At 41.1% G+C, this 20,854-nt stretch overlaps 1 protein-coding gene across 15 annotated transcripts in view; it reads left to right on the forward strand.

Moving 5' to 3' along the window:
• The window catches only part of FER (FER tyrosine kinase), a 429,890-nt gene that overhangs the window by 66,767 nt on the left and 342,269 nt on the right, over positions 1-20,854 (forward strand). For 14 of the 15 annotated variants that reach the window (XR_012158994.1, XM_073344644.1, XM_073344641.1 and 11 more), the window contains one exon: positions 148-247. Coding sequence is in view for 13 of the 15 variants with exons in the window: in XM_073344644.1 (XP_073200745.1) it covers positions 148-247 (100 nt within the window). In the remaining 2 variants the exon portion in view is untranslated. Of the gene's footprint in view, positions 1-147; positions 248-8,649; positions 8,733-20,854 lie in introns of those variants that run through there. The other variant, XM_073344651.1, reaches the window with a different exon arrangement.

The following is a 20,854-nucleotide window of genomic DNA, read 5'->3' on the forward strand; positions in this document are numbered from 1 at the left end:
AAGAGCATCTCTGAAATAATGAAAAAAGCATACATCCTTAATATCTTTGAAATTAAATCCTGTAATTATTTTTTCCTAATGTTAAGAAGCCTTTAACTCCTAAAGGTAAGTGTTTTAGTAACTTTCCTATTTCTGCTTTATTCATAGGTTACAAAGTCAGAACTGGAGAAATTAAAATCTAATTACAGACAATTAATAAAAGAAGTTAACTCTGCCAAAGAGAAGTATAAAGAAGCTGTGGCTAAAGGTATTTTACTACTGACTAATAAATAGTGGTCATTTTAGCTCTTTTTATTATTGCCTTTAATAATTATTATTGCCTGAAAATAGATATAATAAAACAAAGTGACATTTCTGTTTCAAGCAGCTCAGTTGATGAAATATCACAAAGCTGAAATAAGACAGATTAATTGTAATAGTATATATTTACACATTTCTTGATAGTACAGTTTTCTAAAGAATTCATGGGGTATGTGATGGCCCTTTCTTTTAAACTTTCATCCTTTCATTAGGTTTATTCAGATCATAAAATAGATAAAACAGGTTGACTGTAGTGGTGCTGTAGTAGCGAATGTCATTGATAATGTGGAGTTCCAGCTGTGATCTCACTACATCTTATTATGCTCTAAATACTGGTTATAGCAACTGTAGCAGGGAAAACTCAGACCCTGAGGGACTTAACTTGGCTCTTGACATTTAAATAGAAGAGAAACTGATCATAAACTATTCTGTTTAAGTATGTATTTGTAGTTTTAGACTGGGATTTTCAAAGGTGTCTGAGGGAGCTAAGTATCCAAATTACTTTGAAATTCAGTAGGAAGGTGAATGCCTACGTTACTCAGAGTCCTTTGGAAGTCCCTATCTTAAAGCCTATGTGTATATTTGTTAATTGTTTGAGATCTTAAATATTTTTCTCTGTATGTTTCTAAACATTTTTAACCTTTGAAATAAATCAGATTCAGTTAATACTGGAGTGTGAATACAACATGCTCTAACCCAACTTTTTACTTTTTCTTCATATTTAGTATTTATTTTACATTAGCACCTATAATCTTAATCAAGGATCAGAGCCCCATTGTGCTCGGCACTGCACTGATAACTAACAAAGAAAACAATTCCTGCCTCAGGAAACTTACTCAGGAAAATTCTATATTTCAGACAATAAACAACAGGTGGATGCTACAGATAATTGAGGTAGGAGTGAGTTGGGAGGCTTAGGTAACAATTACACATAGTTGGGCTTCGCTGTACTTAATGGTCATCAGATTTATTTTAAAAAAATAAAAATATCTGTCACTACTTTATCATTCCATCTGGTTTCCAAAGTTATATACAAGTTTCTGAGTAACAGCCGTGTTAGTCTGTATTCGCAAAAAGAAAAGGAGTACTTGTGGCACCTTAGAGACTAACCAATTTATTTGAGCATGAGCTTTTGTGAGCTACAGCTCACTTCATCGAAAGCTCATGCTCAAATAAATTGGTTAGTCTCTAAGGTGCCACAAGTACTCCTTTTCTTTATACAAGTTTCTGTGATCGTTCCCAAGAAAGTACAGGCATTACTGGCTATTTAGGAAATGGAAAAGGTTTTGTAATATCAGTATGCTCTATCTTTTATTCCTTTCTCTTCTGCTCACTGGGGATCTGATTCTGCATTTCTTGTGAATCCAAAATTCCCATTCAAGTCCATTAGAATTTTGGGGTCAGAAGTAATTAGGATTGAGGCTGTTGTGTTACTGATCTTCTGAGTATTTGAAATTAGCATTTCCCAAAACCTCTGAGTGCTACAAACGAAAATAAAATTATTTTTGTTTGGACTGATTTACCTGTCCTACCACTGTTTGCCTCACCCCCAGCTTCATTTTGTATGTTCTTGTAGCACATTTTTATTCAATTAATACAATCTTCGCACACCAGTTTAATGTGTGACAGCATTTCTAAACTTTGGGTTATGACCCTGAATAGGGGTCATAGGGTTCTCTATAAGTGATACAGCATGCAATTTATCAAGGTTTTTAAAAAGGAAATTTTCCAATGTTACAACAAAATTAGTACCCAATTAAAATAGATGTAATTCTTGTGCTCTGGTAGACAAACCTGCTCTAATTGTGTAGTGTCTAGTGAGAAAGCGGGGGGAGAACTTCATCAAGGGGATAATCTACCCGGACTAAGGCTTTGTGTACACTAGGACTTTTGTCAGTCAGAGGTGTGAAAAAACACCTCCCGACCGATAAAAGTTTCACCAACAGAAGCACTGGTGTGGACAGTGTGATGTTGACAGGAAACGCTCGCCTGTTGACATAGCTGCCACTGCTCATGAGGAGTGGTTTGTTATGCCGGCGGGAGAGCTCCCTCCAGCTGACATAGAGCGACTACATGGGAGACCTTACAGCAGTGCAGCTGCAGAGGTATAGCTGTACCGATGTAAGATCTGTACTATGTAGTGTAGACAAAGCCTAAGAATGTAAATATGTAAACCCCAGAATGGCTCTACTGAGTTGCAGCACTCTAGTTTCTGTCACCCTTAACATAAAGAAAGCCATGTCTTTGGTACTTTCTGCTACTTACAAAATAAACATGAAGAAACGATCACCTCATAACTAGAGTAACCCATATTAAAAATACTTACTCACGATGTGTGTGTGTGTGTGTGAGAGAGACCGACTGACCAAAGAAGAACTTGGGCTGCCATGCAGAAGCTTGGCACCATGAATGTAGCCAATTTAGGAAGGTGTAGATTTGCTGAACTTGGCCCAATGTTGTGAAATTTCGTGTTCTAAATAAATATTAGCCCAGGAGTGTGAAATAGAATAAGGGGGAATAATTTGCAATCATTATTTCATTATTCCAAGTACTAGTGGAAGTACCCTTCCTAAAACTAGGCATTATAAGACTACTGAAATTACCATGAAGCCAAAGTCTGAGGTCAAACATGAGATGCTCTAAGAATCCATGGAAAATTAACTCTAAAATCAGATAAAGCACAATTCATTTCGTAATAGATTGGAGAGAAGAGTGTTTATTTCCCTAATCAGTCAAATGTGCATGACTGGAATATTGTTATAGAAGGATACAGCTTGCTCAGGAAGGACAGGCAGGGGAAAAAAGGGGAGGAGGTGTTGACTTGTATATTAAAAATGTATACACTTGGACTGAGGTTGAGGTAGAAATGAGAGACAGACTTGTTGAAAGTCTCTGGGTAAGGCTAAAAGGGGTAAAAAAACAAGAGTGATGTCATGGTAGGGGTCTATTATAGACCACCAAAGCAGGAAGAAGAGGTGGATGAGGCTTTTTTTAAACAACTAACAAAATCATCCAAATCACAGGACTTGGTGGTGATGGGGGACTTCAACTGTCCAGACAAGTGTTGGGAAAATAACACAGCAGGGCACAGATTATCCAACAAGTTCTTGGAATGTATTTGAGACAACTTTTTATTTCAGAAGGTGGAGAAAGCTACTAGGGGAGAGGCTGTTCTAGATTTGATTTTGACAAATAGGGAAGAACTGGTTGAAAATTTGAAAGTGGAAGGCAACTTGGGTGAAAGTGACCATGAAATGGTAGAGTTCATGATTCTAAGGAATGCTAGGAGGGAGAACAGCACAATAAAGACAGTGGATTTCAAGAAGTCAGACTTTAGCAAATGCAGGGAGTTGGTAGGTAAAATCCCATGGGAAGCAAGTCTAAGGGGAAAAACAATTGAAGACAGTTGGCAGTTTTTCAAAGAGACATTAAGGGCACAATATCAAACTATCGCACTGTGTAGGAAAGATAGGAAGTATGGCAAGTGACCACCTTGGCTTAACCAGAAGATCTTCAGTGATCTAAAACTCGAAAAAAAAAAAAGTACTACAAAAAGTGGAAACTTGTTCAAATGACAAAGGATGAATATAAACAAATACAAGTATGTAGGGACAAAATTAGAAAAGCCAAGGCACAAAACAAGATCAGACTAGCTAGGGACATAAAAGCAGTGGTGAGCTGGAGCCAGTTCGCACCGGTTTGCTGGAGCCGGTTGTTAAATTTAGAAGCCCTTTTAGAATCACGGGACAACTGGTTCTAAAAGGGCTTCTAAATTTGACAACCGGCCAAAAGTGGCGCCTTAGGTGCTGACTCCGTGGGTGCTCCGGGGCTGGAGCACCCATGGGGAAAATTTGGGGGGTGCAGAGCACCCACCGGCAGCGTCCCGGCCCGCACCGAGCCCCAGCTCACCTCCGCTCTGCCGCCGCCTCCTCCCCTGAACACGCTACCCTCCTCTGCTTCATCCACCACCCCCACCCCGGTTTCCTGCGAATCAACTGTTCGCGTGGGAAGTCTGGGAGGGCTGAGAAGCAGGTGGCGGCTTTGCACTAAGGCCCAGGGAGGCGGAGCGGAGGTGAGCTGGGGCGGGGGGGGCACGAGGAGGGCTGCCCGCGCCGCAGTAGGTAACCCCGGGGGGGCCACGCAGGGGAACCACTCCCTGCCCCAGCTCACCTCCACCTCCCTGGGGCTGAGCACGAAGCCGCCGCTTGCTTCTCAGCTCTCCCAGGCTTCCTGTGTGAACAGCTGATTTGCAGGAAGCCGGAGGGCGGAGAAACAGAGCGGGGTGGTGCGTTCAGGGGAGGAGGTGGAGCAGAGGTGAGGTGAGCTGGGGACGGGCGGGGAGCTGCCGGTGGGTGCTATGCACCCACCAAATTTTCCCCATGGGTGCTCCAGCCCCGGAGCACCCACGAAGTTGGTGCCTAAGGTGCCACTTTTGGTGTGATCAGTGGGGGGAGCGGCTGCTCCCCCGCCAGCTATGCTACCCTGCCCCTAGGAGCCAGAGGGACTTGCCGGATGCTTCCTGGGAGCTGCCCCAGGTAAGCACCGCCGGGACTCCCCACCTCGTCCCCCGGCAGGTCCCTCTGGCTCGTGGCGTGGGCACCTACTACGGTGGCCCACGAGACCCTCCTGCCCCATTCTGGGGACAGTCGGGGACAGGGGTGGATGGGGAAGGAGTCTTGGGGGGGGGGTGTCAAGGAACACAGGGGGTTGGATGGGGCAGGAGTCCCCAGGGGCAGGGGCGGTCCATGACCCCCTCGTGGGGTGAGGAGGGAACCGGTTGTTAAGATTTTGGCAGCTCATCACTGCATAAAAGGAAAGAAGAAAACATTCTACGAATACATCAGAAGCAAGAGGAAGACCAAGGACAGAGTAGGCCTGTTACTCAATCAGGGGGGAAAGACAATAACAGAAAATGTGGAAACAGCAGAGGTGCTTCATGACTTGTTTGTTTCAGTTTTCACCAAGAAGGTTGATGGCGACTGGACATCTAACATAGTGAATGCCAGTGAAAATGAGGTAGGATCAGAGTTTAAACTTGGGAAAGAACAAGTGAAAAATTACTGAGACAAGTTAGATGTTTTCAAATCACCAAGGCCCTGATGAAATGCATCCTAGAATGCTCAAGGAGCTGACTGAGGAGATACCTTAGCCATTAGCAATTATCCTTGAAAAGTCATGGAAGATGGGAGACATTTCAAAAGACTGGAGAAGGGGAAATATAGTGCCCATCTGTAAAAAGGGAAATAAGGACAGACCAGTCAGCTTAACTTCTGTACCCGGAAAGATAATGGAGCAAATAATTAAGCAATCAATTTTGCAAACACTTAAAAGATAATAAGATGATAAATAACAGCATGGAATTGTCAAGAATAAATCATGTCAAACCAACCTGATAGCTTTCTTTGACAGGGTAACAAGCCCCATTGATAAAGGAGAAACGATAGATGTGGTATATCTTGACTTTAGTAAGGCTTTTGATACTGTTTCACATAACCTTCTCGTAAAAAGGAAATACAACCTAGTGGAGCTACTACAAGGTAGGTGAATAATTGGCTGGAAAATCATTCCCAGAAAGTTATCAGTGGTTCACAGTCATGCCTGAAGGGCATAACAAGTGGAGTCCCACAGGGATCAGTTCTGGGTCCAGTTCTGTTCAATATCTTCATCAATAATTTGGCTAATGGCATAGAGAATACACTTACAAAGTTATATACCAAGCTGGGAGGGGTTGCAAGTGTTTTGGAGGACAGGATTAAAATTCAACTGGATCTGGACAAACTGGAGAAATGTTCTGAAGTAAATAGGATGAAATTCAATAAGGACAAATGCAAAGTACTCCACTTAGGAAGGAACAATCAGTTGCACACAAAATGGGAAATGACTGCCTAGGCAGGAGTACTGCGGAAAGGGACCTGGGGGTCATAGTGGATCACAAGCTAAATGAGTCAACCGTGTAACGCTGTTGCAAAAAAAGCTAAACATCATTCTGGGATGTATTGGCAGAAGCATTGTAAGCAAGACACAAGAAGTAATTTTTCCGCTCTACTCTGTGCTGATTAGGTCTCAGCTGGAGTATTTTGTCCAGTTCTGGGTGCCACTTTTCAGGAGAAATGTGGACAAATTGGAGAAAGTCCAGAGAAGAGCAACAAAAATGATTAAAGGTCTAGAAAACATGACCTACGAGGGAAGATAGAAAAAATTGGGTTTGTTTAGTCTGGAAAAGAGAAGACTGAGAGGGGACATAATAAGTTTTCAAGTACATAAAAGGTTGTTACAAGGAAGAGGGAGATAAATTGTTCTTCTTAACTTCTGAGGATAGGACAAGAAGCAATGGGCTTAAATTGCAGCAAGGGTGGTTTAGATTGGACATCAGGAAAAACGTCCTAACTGTCAGAGTGGTTAAGCACTGGAATAAATTTGCTTAGGGCGGTTGTAGAATCTCCATCATTGGGGATTTTTAAGATCAGATTGGACAAACACCTGTCAGAGATGGTCTAGATAATATTTAGTCCTGCCTTGAGTGCAGGGGACTGGACTAGATGACCTCTTGAGGTCCCTTCCAATTCTATGATTCTAGGCCTCAGCCCATTGCTTGTGTCAGTGGCTCTTCTGAACTTTTTATGGTCTGGGACATGCCTATGATTATATAGGGAAGTTTCCATTTGCTAGAAATTAAAATCTGTTGGCACACTTGTATATCACATTATTTACTTAATACCAAGAAAGCTGCAAGCATCTCAACATTTCTACAATGGATGTTTGAGTGTTCTTAATTCTTGAGATATTCAGAATCCTAAAAACCTAGACAGTCCTGCATTTGATTCGTATTTGCTTATAGAAAGTTATTGGGCATGAGTCTTTTTGCATAGTTATTAATGGCTCCATTTATTTTTTTTCATTTACTTCCATAATATCACTTAATAAAAACTTGCGTTTAAAAAAAAAGCATTATGGGGAGGACTTATGTCCAGAAAGATTGCTGGGTTCAGCAAAGTGGGTACAGTATGTTTTTCTTTTAGAAATGTTGAAGAAATACTCTAGTACTTCCTATAGAAAAACTAAAGCTGATGCTGGAATTTAATAAACAAAAGAAGGTGGTTTCTTCTTTCTCTTTATTTTATAAGTGCTGCAAACCCCTTTTAAAAACTTGGGTGGAAGGGGCCGGGAGAACGAGGAGTGAAAATGCATAAGTCCTGCTGCCCTGCACACAGACAGCAACAGGATAGTAAAAAAATGAGGAGAAGGGGAATGTTTGGCACATAACTGTCCCTCAGTTGTTTTCAACCCCTCCATATTATTTCCTGTTTATCTTCAAAATATTTTGCAGTTGTATTAATTATTAAGCATGTTTTCATGTTTCAGGTATCATTAATTATGCAATATGTATAAACAGATACAGATTATATAAATATTTTTTGAAGTACGGTTATAACGTATCTTTTAAAATGCACAACTGAGTTATAATAGTTGAGTTTTTTTATATTGGTGCTTAATAAGCTAGTATTAAGTGTACAAGTTCTAACTTTATATTTTTGCTTTACTGCAAGATTTTAAAGAAGTCTTCAGGTTTGAAACACCTAGAATAGCTGGGATAAGGAGTTTAAATTCTAACTCAGTCCCTCATTTTTCTAATATAGATAAATTGAGTTCTGTTGCATTTACTGTGTGCAGTTCTGTTAGATGACATTTTAAAAAACTGACGCTTACAATATGGGAATGTTAAAGATCCCACAACACACTTTTTTAGGGGGGAGGTTTTTGTCTTAGGATGCTTAGTGAAAATTTCACTTCCTCACACTGTGTAAGGTTGGCAGGCATGGAATCTATGGTTTACAAATATGATTGATGTTGTTGACTATATTGATGCAATGCACCTGGGCTTCTCTTTAGGAGCGACATTCTGATTAAAGTATTAGCATAGTAAAATATCAACATACTATTGTGACCGGGTGCTGGGATGGAATGCCACACTTAAGGCAGACTGCAAGAAACAGGGCAGACAATCCCCCCAAACTGGTGGTTTATTCTGTAATTAGTCACTAATAACAAAAGAACTTCTGTAGTACCACACTGGTTAACAAGAAGCCAGACACAGTCCCCTTTAAGCATTCCAGTTCATGACTCCTATTCAGGCAAACGGGTGTAATACAGTGAAGGGTTATTGAAAACCTAATTCACCCATATGTGAGGTTCGTATTAATCCCTAAAGATCAGACACTTAACTTCAGATCAATATGTTCTCAGATCTTACCTTAATACCATGCTGTCAGCCAATCCTTAATAAACTGAAGATTTATTAATTAAATAAAAGTTACTGAATGGTTAAAAGTTTATATACATTACAGATGCCTGTAACGTCCTTATATCAGATTTGTAGCAGTGATGAACGAGTCTGCTGGCTTGCAAAAGTCTCTCTGGAATCATCCTCAAAGGTTAGAATTCAAATGCAGCATGGATGTAAAGTCTGTTAACTGAAAAATGCGTGAAAAGACTATTCCAAAAAACTGCTTGGAAGATCTCAGTTCCAGGGCTTAAACTTTTCCTGTTTCAAGTTAAGAAGACTAGAGATGAAAGGATCAGTCCTGAGGTTTCTCTTTAGAGCTGAAGCAGGGTTTTCAAGTGCTCTGAGCACAGCAGGTGACTCTTCTTTGTTGAGCACACGACCCACATCTTTGATGCATCCGATGAAGTGAGCTATAGCTCACGAAAGCTTATGCTCTGATAAATTTGTTAGTCTCTAAGGTGCCACAAGTACTCCTTTTCTTTTTTACGGATACAGACTATCACGGCTGCTACTCTGAAACCAAATCTTTGAAGTTAACATTAAATTTCCTATGCATACACAGGTAATCTAGTTACTCATTTGCATAAGGTAATTAGCCGGTCCTTCATTATAACAGAGACAGATAAACTGAAGACAGTATATTAATTTCTTGCAGTGTCTCATATCTTTGATCCTAAGGTTAACTGAACAAAGTTGTTTGTGAAGGCAATTAAGGCATGGAAAGGATTTAGCATCCAAAAGCTAATTTGGTTACACTGGTAAACTTCTAATAGGATATATATGTAAACACAGGCAGATATATTTAGCCTTTACCCTAGATTTCTGTTACTACAAATGAATGGGTTAATGATTGCTGGTCTAGTACATCTTTGAAATTCACATACAAGTGAATTGTCTTGTTACAATCGTAATGCTTCTTGTTAAGTTGTTATGGGTCATATGCAGTTTGGCTGGTCTGCCTGTGTCACAACCATATAAAAACTAATGGATGAATCTCAAAATGTAATATTTAATGGGGAATCATCATCAATTTGATGTGTTTCCATCTGTGTCCTGCAGGAATTGGTTCTTGTCCCAACACTATTTAATATTTTCTTCAGTTATCTTGAAAACAGTATAAAATCATTGATTATAACGTTTACAGATTTCTTGCTAAAAATTGGTGGAGTGGTAAATAGTGTAAGAAAAGGTCACTTACAGAGAGTATCTGGATTGCCTGGTAAACTGTTCACAAACACATATCAGTTTGATAAAGCCAAATAAAACGTATATCTAGGAATTAAGATGGTAAGCCATACATATAGGATGGGGAATTGCATTCTGGAAAGCTGTGGCCTAAGGAGTTTGAAGTGATGGTGAATAACCAGATGACCACGAGCGCCCCATGCAGTGCTGTTGCCAGAAGGGTTAATGCAGTCCTTGAATATATAAAAAAAGGCATGTTGAATAAGAATAGGGAGGGAGATGATCTCTGTATTGCACACAAAATAGCTGTTAAAAAAACATTATTAAGGTTGCAAAGTTGAGACCTCAAGTTTGGAAATGCCAGAATTAAAGTTACCTGCAAAACCTTAGGTAAGCCCCCTTGTGCTGTTTACATTATGACACAGTCTTTATTTCTATTGTTCTTGTTCTTGTTATTTATTTGTGTGAGTAGAGTGACTGGGAGTTGTAGTCATGGATCAGGACCCGATCATACAAGGGACTGATATTTTTCCGCAGACCCCTGCCTCATTCAGGCTATAGGGTTGACTGTGCTCACTTAAAGAGCAGCTATTCTATATTTTGTTTTGTCTCCACTGTTCAATGTGTGGTGTACAATATTTACTGCATGCTATTCAAAGTGTACTCTGAAGGCAGAATTATTAATTTCCTCATGACATTTTCTGTGGCGCTTATCTCTACACTATCTGGGTGCTCCAGAAACCATCAATTTTCCTAACATTCCTGTGAGGTTTCGGGGTGTGTGTGTGTGTGTGTGTATAATCACCATTTTATAGATAGGAAACTGAGGCATAGAGACATTAAGTAAAAAGTTTCCACTAATTCTGGATGCCAGTTTTGAGATACCTAGGACCTTAGAAGTCTGAGAGACAACAGTCTCTTTTATGACATAACCCCGATCTATATCCAGTGTTGGTCCATCCTGTGTATTGAATGAGGCAGGGGTCCTACGAAAAAATAGTTTATGTAATTAGAGACTGTTATAATAATGCGTGCACACAAGGGGGCTGAATTAAAGTTGCCTATACATCAGGGGTGGGCAAACTACGGCCCAGGAGCCGCATTCGGCCCTTCAGATGTTTTAATACAGCCCTCGATCTCCTGCTGGGGAGCATGTGGTCTGGGGCTTGCTCCACTCCAGCCAGGGAGCGAGGTCGGGGGCTTGCCCTGCTCCGTGCATGGCATGGCTCCACGCCGCTCCCAGAAGCAGTGGCATGTCCATCTTCTGGCTCCTACATGTAGGGGCAGCCAGGGAACTCTGCACACTGCCTCTGCCCCAAGAGCCGCCCCCACAGCTTCCATTGGCCGGGAACTGCGGCCAAAGGGAGCTGCAGGGGCGGCACCTGCAGACAGGGCAGTGTGCGGAGCCGCCTGGCCGCACCTCCACATAGGAGCTGGAGGGTGGCCATGCCGCTGCTTCCGGGAGATGCTTGAGGTAAGTGCTGCCTGGAGCCTGCACCCCTGATCCCCTCTTGTGCCCCAACCCACTGCCCCAGACCTGATCACCCTCCTGCACCCAAAACCCCTCATCCCCAGCCCAACCCCAGAGCATGCACTCCCAACTGGAGCCCTCACACCCTCTCCTTGCATCCTAACCCTCTGCTCGGAGCCCCATCCCGCACCCTGAACTCCTCATTTCTGGCTGTATTCCAGAGCCCACACCCCCCAGCCAGAGCCCTCACCCCCTCCCACACTCCAATTTCGTGAGCATTCATGGCCCGCCATACAATTTCCATACCCAGATGTGGCCCTTGGACCAAAAGTTTTGCCCACCCCTGCTGTATATTCTAGTATTTCTGGGATTTTTTAGCTACTAGACTTTGCAACTTTACAAATAGGGGACTGTGTGGGTGTGTAAAATTTCCTGAGTTTAAAAAAAAGCGAACAGTAAAAACAAGTGTTGAATAACATCATTTAATAACATATTGTCATGATTATGGCCCTCCCAATTTCACAGTCCGTTTTGGTCAATTTCACCATCATAGGAATTTAAAAATAATAAATTTCATGATTTCAGGTATTTAAATATGAAATTTCATGGTTTTGTAATTGTAGGGGTCCTGACCCAAAAAGGAGTTGGGGGTGGGGTGGCGGGGTCACAAGGCTATTGTAGGGGGGGAGTTCTGGTACTGCGACCCTTACTTCTGTGCTGCTGCTGGCGGTGATGCTGTCTTCGGAGCTGGGCAGCTGGAGAGTGGCGGCTGCTGGCCAGGAGCCCAGATCTGAGGGCAGAACCGCTGCCAGCAGCAGCATAGAAGTAAGAATGGCATGGTATGGTATTGCCACCCTTACTTCTGTGCTACTCCTGCAGAGCTGGGCCCTCAGTATGCAGCAGCCGCTCTCTGGCTGCCCAATTCTGAAGGCAGCAGAGCAGAAGGTAAGACAGATTTCTGTTACCAATCTGCCTGAGGCGTCAGGTGATCAGGCTGAGGCCACAGGATTGTTATGGGAGGAGATTAAGGAGCACACCAAGGGTCTAAGTTTTAAAGCTTTATTAATAAAATAAAATAAAATAACAGCGGTGAGTGCTGGGAACGCTCCCTCGTCACTCAGAGAAAGGAAGAACGCGTTAGTGCCCCAGCCCTAACCCACTTTCATACTCACATGCATGACCTGAGGCTGGCCAAGCCTGGGTGTAATGTCAGAAGAAGAGGGAGAAGAGTGCACAAGAGTTTTGTCTTGTGCACAATCTGTCCAGGGTCTGCTGTTGATCTCCAACTTGCTTCGGTTCTCAGGAGGGTTTTAAGTCCTGGATTCTTTTGGGGGCGTTTCATTCAGGGACCTCTGTTCCCCATGCTCTTTGTACCGGTCCAAACCGGCTTTCTGTGGCCTCCTCAGCTTTCCCAAAACACACTGGCTCCAGGGATGTGAGACTTTGTTTCCCCCCTCGCAGGCCTTCGCCGTCTCACTAGTTTTTGCAATCTCTACAGTCCTGTTTAGCTTAGTTCTCCTTTCTCATGGCTGACTGGGGTTGGGTAAGATATGAACGCAGCTGCAGACTTCTTGTTGAGTGCTTTGACCTTGGATTGGGGCCAGCATCTTACCTTTGGACTGAGCTAGCCGAAGCGTCAAGTTACCCCGTTCTCTGCTCTCTTCCTCCCTCTTTGGCCTCTTGCATCCTGCAAAGGAATCTTCCACTCCACACTCACACCTTTAACCCTTCCCTGTTGCCTATGCCTGCAACAGTGTTAGCAACATACAATGCTGATCTGCCTCCCCAGGAGACACATCCTGAGGGAGGGGGCCATTGGGTTTTGACAGTGGTATTGCCACCTTTCCTTCTGCACTGCTGCTGGCGGGGCGCTGCCTTCAAAGCTGGGTGCTTGGCCAACAGTCCTGGCTCTCCTGCTGGCCAGCTCGGAAGGCAGTACAAAAGTAAGGGGTGGCAATACCGCATCCCTCCTAAAATAAGCCTGTGACACCCCCCTGCCCCTGCAACTCCCTTTTGGGTCAGGACCCCCAATTTGAGAAATGCTGGTCTCCCCTTTGAAATCTGTATAGTATAGGGTAAAAGTACACAAAAGACCAAATTTCATAGAGGGTGACCAGATTTCAGCGTCTGTGATGTGTTTTTCATGGTTGTGAATTTGGTAGGGCCCTCATCGTGATTCACAGCAGGGTTGGATCCTTTAGATACACTGCGTAGATCTCTGGCCCTTGCTCTAAGGGAGTAACTGGTAGCAGAGGTGGTTGTCACCCTCCATGTGGACCATCAGTAGATGGGGCCGAGACAGACACTTCACGAGGTCCTTTCAGAGATATTTGCTGACAGCAGACAAACGGTGAGATTCAAGGCTCTGAAAGATATTGTGCTGTAGTGGGCATAGACTCTTATGTCCTTTCCCCCCCCCAAGCTTGACTTCTTATATCCCATTCCTTTTTACCCTTTAACCTGTCCCAGTCCTGTCTGTTCCCACCCATGCCTCGTTGTTTCAGTCTCATCTTCTTTCTTCGCTCAGTTCCACTCTCCAGTTATCAGGCTTCTTATACCAGTTTAAGTCTCCTTGACCAACTAGTCCCAACTTCTTCCTTCTGCCTCCCATCTCCCCGTCTCCTTCTTCCACAATGCCAGCCTGCCCTTTCCCAGCCCTGGGGCTTCACCTGTTGTCCGTTCTGAATTTGAATCTGACAGCTTCCTCTTCTACACTGCCTGCGTGCCAGCATGGAGGTCATTGAGGGCACAGTTCCAGTGCCTGGCCTGGCCCCAGCTGGGAGCAGCCATTATAGGGAAAGTCTGGCTTCATCTTTGGAACTGGAGCATACTCAGTTCTGTTGGAATGGTGCATGTGCAGTCTGGTCTTCGCTATGAGCTGTGAGAGGCGTGAGCATGCTCAGTGAGGATGGAATCTTTGGAAATCTTAGTAGCTAACATTTAAGAAGTCTCTACTGAGCATGTGCCAGCTGCAGCTTGTTAAAAAGGTTTATAACTTAGCTAAATTTAGGCAGAATTTCATAGCAACAGCAAAAGGTACAACCTTGATAAAAAGCCCTCCTCCTGCCAAATTTTAAGTTCCTCCCTCAAAGCATAGGGGTGCTAGGGTTGTTCAAAGTAAAGGTCTCAATTTTTTTTTAAATGGGCAAAACAACATATATTTACCTAGCTTTATTCTTTAAAACAACTGAACTGTTTTGGCTGAAATTTTAAAAAATCAGCCTCGGTTAGGCACCTGACATGGAAAATTTCAATCCAAATAGTTAGTCTGGTAAACTTATAAGCAACTGAAATAGGATCTTATAATTGGAAGGGTCAGGTATCTAGTACTAGGTAGTGCTATCAGCCCTGAATCTAATACTAGACTGGTAAGATGACTTGTGGAATATGGTGTCCAGTTCTGATGTCCCCTCTTCAAAGAGGGTGTTGATAAAGTGGAGAGAAGTAGGAGAAGAGTTGCAGGAATAACTTGAGGGCTGGAAAATGTCTTACATGTAGAGACCCAAGAAGCTCAGTCTGTTTTGTTTATCACAGGGAAAATTAAGTGGTGATTTGATCACTGTCTAGAATTACCTGTATGAGGAGGGTCAACAGATGATAGAGGGATTTCTAATCTAGAAGGTAAAGGCATTATAAAATCAGTGAAGTTATAGCTTAACAAAGTTAAACCAGAAATAAGGTGCAACTTCTTAATAATAAAAGGTAATGAACTATAGCAAGTTGTTGATTCTCCCTCAGTTAAACAGTTGAAATCAAGACTGGATGTCTTGCTAAAAGAGATGCTTTAGTTTCGACTAAATCTTATTGGGTTCCATGCAAGAATTACTTGGTGAAAGGCTTATGTTACGTAGGAGTGCAACCTAGATGATCATATTGGTCCATTCTGGCCTTAAAATGTATCACTTGAGAGTAAGGGTCAACACTGGTCTATTCCTTTGCCGAAATGGGGCCATAGTTTGATGATTCCTGGGATATTTTGGATGAAATGTAAAGAATATGATGCTATTAGACTGTCTTCTAGAATTGAAATCCACAACTGTGTCAGCCGGAAAGAGGTGTTAGACAAAAATCCCCCAAAATTGTTTTGCTATGATTTACTGAGGAAAACTGTGTAAACTTTCCCTGCCATTCTGCAGCAGCAGTCGGTCAACTAATACTTTTCCTAGAACTGTACACTAGCCTGCTGTGCTGACATTGATGCTGCTGAGTAGCAGAGTAAATAAAATGAGACATGTTAGCTTATGCTGTTTTATAGAAGCACATCAAAATTAGGGCTGTCAAGTGATTAAAAAATCGTGATTAATCATGAGATTAAACAATAATAGGATACCGTTTATTTAAATGTTTTCTACATTTTCAAATATATTGATTGCAGTTACAACACATAATACAAAGTATACAGTACTCACTTTATATTTTTGATTACAAGTATTTTCACTGTAATAAAACAAAAGAAATAGCATTTTTCAATACACCTAATACAAGTACTGTAATGCAATCAATTTATCATGAAAGTTGAACTTACAAATGTAGAATTACGTACAAAAAAACTGCATTAAAAATAAAACCATGTAAAATTTTAGTCTGCAAGTCCACTCAGTCCTATTTCTTGTTCAGCCAATCGCTCAGACAAACAAGTTTGTTTACATTTAAAGGAGATGATGCTGCCTGCTTCTTCTTTATAAAGTCACCTGAAAGTGAGAGCAGGCATTCTCATGGCACTGTTGTAGCTGGCATCGCAAGATATTTCCATGCCAGATGCACTAAAGATTCATGTCCTTATATGTTTCACCACTGTGCTAAGGGACATGTCCATGCTGATGATGGGTTCTGCTCGATAACAATCCAAAGCAGTACAGACTGATGTATGCTCATTTTCATTATCTGAGTCAGATGCCACCAGCAGAAGGTTGATTTCCTTTTGTCGTGGTTTGAGTTCTGTAGTTTCCTCATTGGAGTGTTGCTCTTTAAAGACTTCTGAAAGCATGCTCCTAACCTTGTCCCTCTCAGATTTTGGATGGCATTTCAGATTCTTAAACCTTGGGTCGAGTGCTGTAGCTATCTTTAGAAATCTCACATTGGTACTTGCTTTGCGTTTTGTTAAATCTTCAGTGCAAGTGTTCTTAAAAGGAACAACATGTGCTGGGTCATCATCCAAGACTGCTATGAACATGAAATATGTGGCAGAATGCAGGTAAAACAGAGCATGGGGCATACAATTCTCCCCCAAGGAGTTCAGTCACAAATTTAATTAACACATTTTTTTTGGCGAGTTTCATCGGCATGGAAGAATGTCCTGTGGAATGGTGGCCGAAGCATAAAGGGGCATACGAATGTTTAGCATATCTGGTACTTAAAAACATTGTAATGCCAGCTACAAAAGTGCCATGCAAATGCCTGTTCGCACTATCTGGTGACATTGTAAATAGGAAGAGGGCAGCATTATCTCCTGTAAATGTACACAAACTTGTTTGTCTTAGCTGTTGGCTGAGCAAGAAGTAGGACTAAGTGGAATTGTAGTCTCTCACGTTTTACATTGTTTTGTTTTTGAGTGCAGTTATTTAACAAAAAAAAATCTACATTTTAAGTTGCACTTTCACGACAAAGCGATTGCACTACAATACTTGCATGATGTGAATTGAAAAATAGTATTTCTTTTATCATTTTTACAGTGCAAATATTTCTAATAAAAATATACACTTCGGTTTCAGTTACAACACAGAATAGAATATATATGAAAATGTAGAAAAACACCAAAATATTTAATAAATTTCAGTTGGTATTCTATTGTTTAACAGTGCAATTAAAACTGCAATTAATCGCGATTTTTTAAAATTCACGATTAATTTTTTTGAGTTAATCATGTGAGTTAACTGTGATTAATCGACAGCCCTAATCAAAATTAAATGTTCGTCAAGAAGCGGATAAATTTGGCAGGAAAAATGGGTTTATTTTCAAAGCTTCTAAATTAGAAAATTTTTTTTTGAAAACTATGAAAGAGTTGTTGAATTTAAAAATGTTACCTGATTAGAGGTTGAATTTTTTTTTTATTGCATGGGTAACTTGATCTGCTTCCACTGAATTTTGCCATTTCCTCAAATATTACTGTTGCTGTTGCATTGAAATTCAATTGAGATTAATAATATGCTTTCAGTGGTTTCTGACAGTTTTGTCTTTCCTCTTATTACGATACACTACTTTTTAAAAGCAGCCAAATAGGTGTGTGGTGAATATTAAAGGACAGAAATAATATATTTACACCTCCAAGCATCTTTTTCAGATTTAGATTTTTTTCAATTTATACGTTTAAACTATACGTTTACTATACTATACGTTTAAAGTTAGTCTGCAAAACATGCTTCAAAACATTATCTTGTTTTAATGAAGGTTTTTATGTTTTATGCAGTTAAAATATGAAATATTTGTTTTTATTTGAGTTAGCTGTAACTTTTTTTTTTTATTTTTTGAAAGAACATGTTTTGTGGTAGACTCTTGTATTGGTAATTTCTGCATAAAGTCAATGTTTGACTACCTTGGAACATATTTTTGTGACTGAACGGAAACCAGAAAAAACCTGTACTGTATAGGCAGAAAATGCATTCTTTCTGAAATCTGTATCTTACTCTGTTGGTTCAAATCTGTGGAGTCATTGGAACATAAAGATTGTTGTAGGAGATGTCTCCAGACCAGTTGCTGTGCTCTGGTAATGACCATTATATGATGACTCAGAAGAAAGTGAAAATATCTGTAATGCACCTAGTGAATTGTGCAATGCTTTACAGATTGGAAAAGTCCTTTCCTAGATCCTGAGGTTGATGAAATCTAATACTTCAGGACATAAACTTAGTACCTAGATATCTTAAATTTTGTGGCTCCATATCATAGCGACTACAGAAACATAAGGTATGTTTTTGTTAAGAAGGAAACTATTGCAGAAAAATTAATGAAATTAGATGATTGTCCTGGTTGTCCTTGGAAGGGCTTAGTGTGTCCACGTAGCAGTGTTACCCTCAATCGTTAGTTTGGTGCATCCACATGCAGCACCTCTTATATCCATGGTTCTGGGACTCCTGAAGGACTCATAACATAATTCCCTGAACTGGTGCTGGAAGCCAGGTCTTTTAGGTTAATTCTAAACATGAGGCCCTGCATTATGGGATGGAATTAGGAGGACTGGGTAAGTTGGCATAGGTTCTCTCTTTGGCTTCGCATCCATATTGTGAAGATGATGCTATAGACTTCACTAGGTTAGCTGCAGCTCAGCTGAACAACTCATCCCAAGCACTGTAACCAGTGGATATTACCAGTGTTTATTGTATTATAGTTCTTCAGTATGGACCCAAGTTATTGTACAGGCATTACAAACTCAAGGTGTTTCAGCCTTTGGTTTGTTGCCTTTTTGACTTAAGTAGAGAGAGACCTAGAAATCACAGGAAATTAGATATGGAAAAGGTTATCTACACCCCCATATCAATTCATTCTTGAAGTGCATTTTCTAACCTGTTTAAAAAAAAAAAATCCGAGTAATCTGGCTTCCATCATACCCCTTGAAAATGTACACTTTATTAGCTTTCAAGATATTAGCCAGTTGTTCAGATCCAGCCTCAAAGTGTCCTAATGACCAGCTGTGGCATGGAAATCCAGTGGCAGAAGGAAATGCCTCAAATATATAACCCTTTAATCATAAAAAGAAAAGGAGTACTTGTAGCACCTGAGAGACTAACAAATTTATTTGAGCATAAGCTTTCGTGAGCTACTGCTCACTTCATCGGATGCATTCAGTGGAAAATACAGTGGGGAGATTTATATACACAGAGAACATGAAACAATGGGTGTTACCATACACACTGTAACCAGAGTGATCACTTAAGGTGAGCTATTACCAGCAGGAGAGCAGGAAGCCTTTTGTTGTGATAATCAAGGTGGGCTATTTCCAGCAGTTGACAAGAACATCTGAGGAACCGTGGGGGGTGGTGGGGAGAAATAATCATGGGGAAATAGTTTTACTTTGTGTAATGACCCATCTACTCCCAGTCTCTATTCAAGCCTAACTTAATTGTATCCAGTTTGCAAATTAATTCCAATTCAGCAGTCTCTCGTTGGAGTCTGTTTTTGAAGTTTTTTTTGTTGAAGAATTGCAACTTTTAGATTGACAGAGCCAGGAGAGTACCCAGAAGTCACCTACTATAGGACAGGCCCAACAACGAAAATAACAGAATGCCACTAGCCATCACCTTCAGCCCCCAACTAAAACTTCTCCAACGCATCGTCAAGGATCTACAACCTATCCTGAGGGACGACCCATCACTCTCACAGATCTTGGGAGACAGGCCAGTCCTTGCTTACAGACAGCCCCCCAACCTGAAGCAAATACTCACCAGCAACCACACAACAGAACCACTAACCCAGGAACCTATCCTTGCAACAAAGCCCGTTGCCAACTGTGTCCACATATCTATTCAGGGGACACCATCATAGGGCCTAATAACATCAGCCACACTGTCAGAGGCTTGTTCACCTGCACATCTACCAGTGTGATATATGCCATCATGTGCCAGCAATGCCCCTCTGCCATGTACATTGTTCAAACTGGACAGTCTCTACATAAAAGAATAAATGGACACAAATCAGACGTCAAGAATTATAACATTCAAAAACCAGTCGGAGAACACTTCAATCTCTCTGGTCACTCGATTACAGACCTAAAGTTTGCAATATTACAACAAAAAACCTTCAAAAACACACTCCAACGAGAGACTGCTGAATTGGAATTAATTTGCAAACTGGATACAATTAACTTAGGCTTGAATAGAGACTGGGAGTGGATGGATCATTACACAAAGTAAAACTATTTCCCCATGTTTATTTCCCCCCACCCCACTGTTCTTCAGACGTTCTTGTCAACTGCTGGCAATGGCCCACCTTGATTATCACTACAAAAGTTTTTTCCCCCGCTCTCCTGCTGGTAATAGCTCTCCTTAGGTGATCACTCTGGTTACAGTGTGTATGGAAACACACATTGTTTCATGTTCTCTGTGCATATAAATTTCCCCACTGTATTTTCCATTGAATGCATCCGATGACGTGAGCTATAGCTCACGAAAGCTTATGCTCAAATAAATTTGTTAGTCTCTAAGGTGCCGCAAGTACTCCTTTTCTTTTTGCTAATACAGACTAACACAGCTGCTACTCTGAAACCTTTAATCATAATCCCTTGTTCTTGGGATGAAGCAACCAAAATTAGACCTATTACATTAGATAATAAAGTACCATTGTTTTATATAAAGATTTCTTACATACACTACATATATAAATAGTTTCAGTATTGTTTCTCTGTCTTTTTAATGTACCAGGATGTTGCTTATTTTAACTGCTGTTACACACTGGGAAGACAGTCAGATCCTGTAAGTTCCGAACCTCGGAAATTTGAGGCATTTCAGTTACTTTTGTCTTATTATCACTATTGTCTGTTGCAGTCATGAAGATATAGTAAATATTCTTACATAGAACTTGAGGAAAACTTTTTATCATGTTTGTTTGGCAGGAACAGTAAAAAAAAAATTCTGTGGGGAACAATTAAATATGCATTTAATGGTTGGCTTGTTTTCTGATTT

Source organism: Lepidochelys kempii, chromosome 5 (genome assembly GCF_965140265.1).
Source record: "Lepidochelys kempii isolate rLepKem1 chromosome 5, rLepKem1.hap2, whole genome shotgun sequence".
NCBI classification, from domain to species: Eukaryota; Metazoa; Chordata; order Testudines; family Cheloniidae; genus Lepidochelys; species Lepidochelys kempii.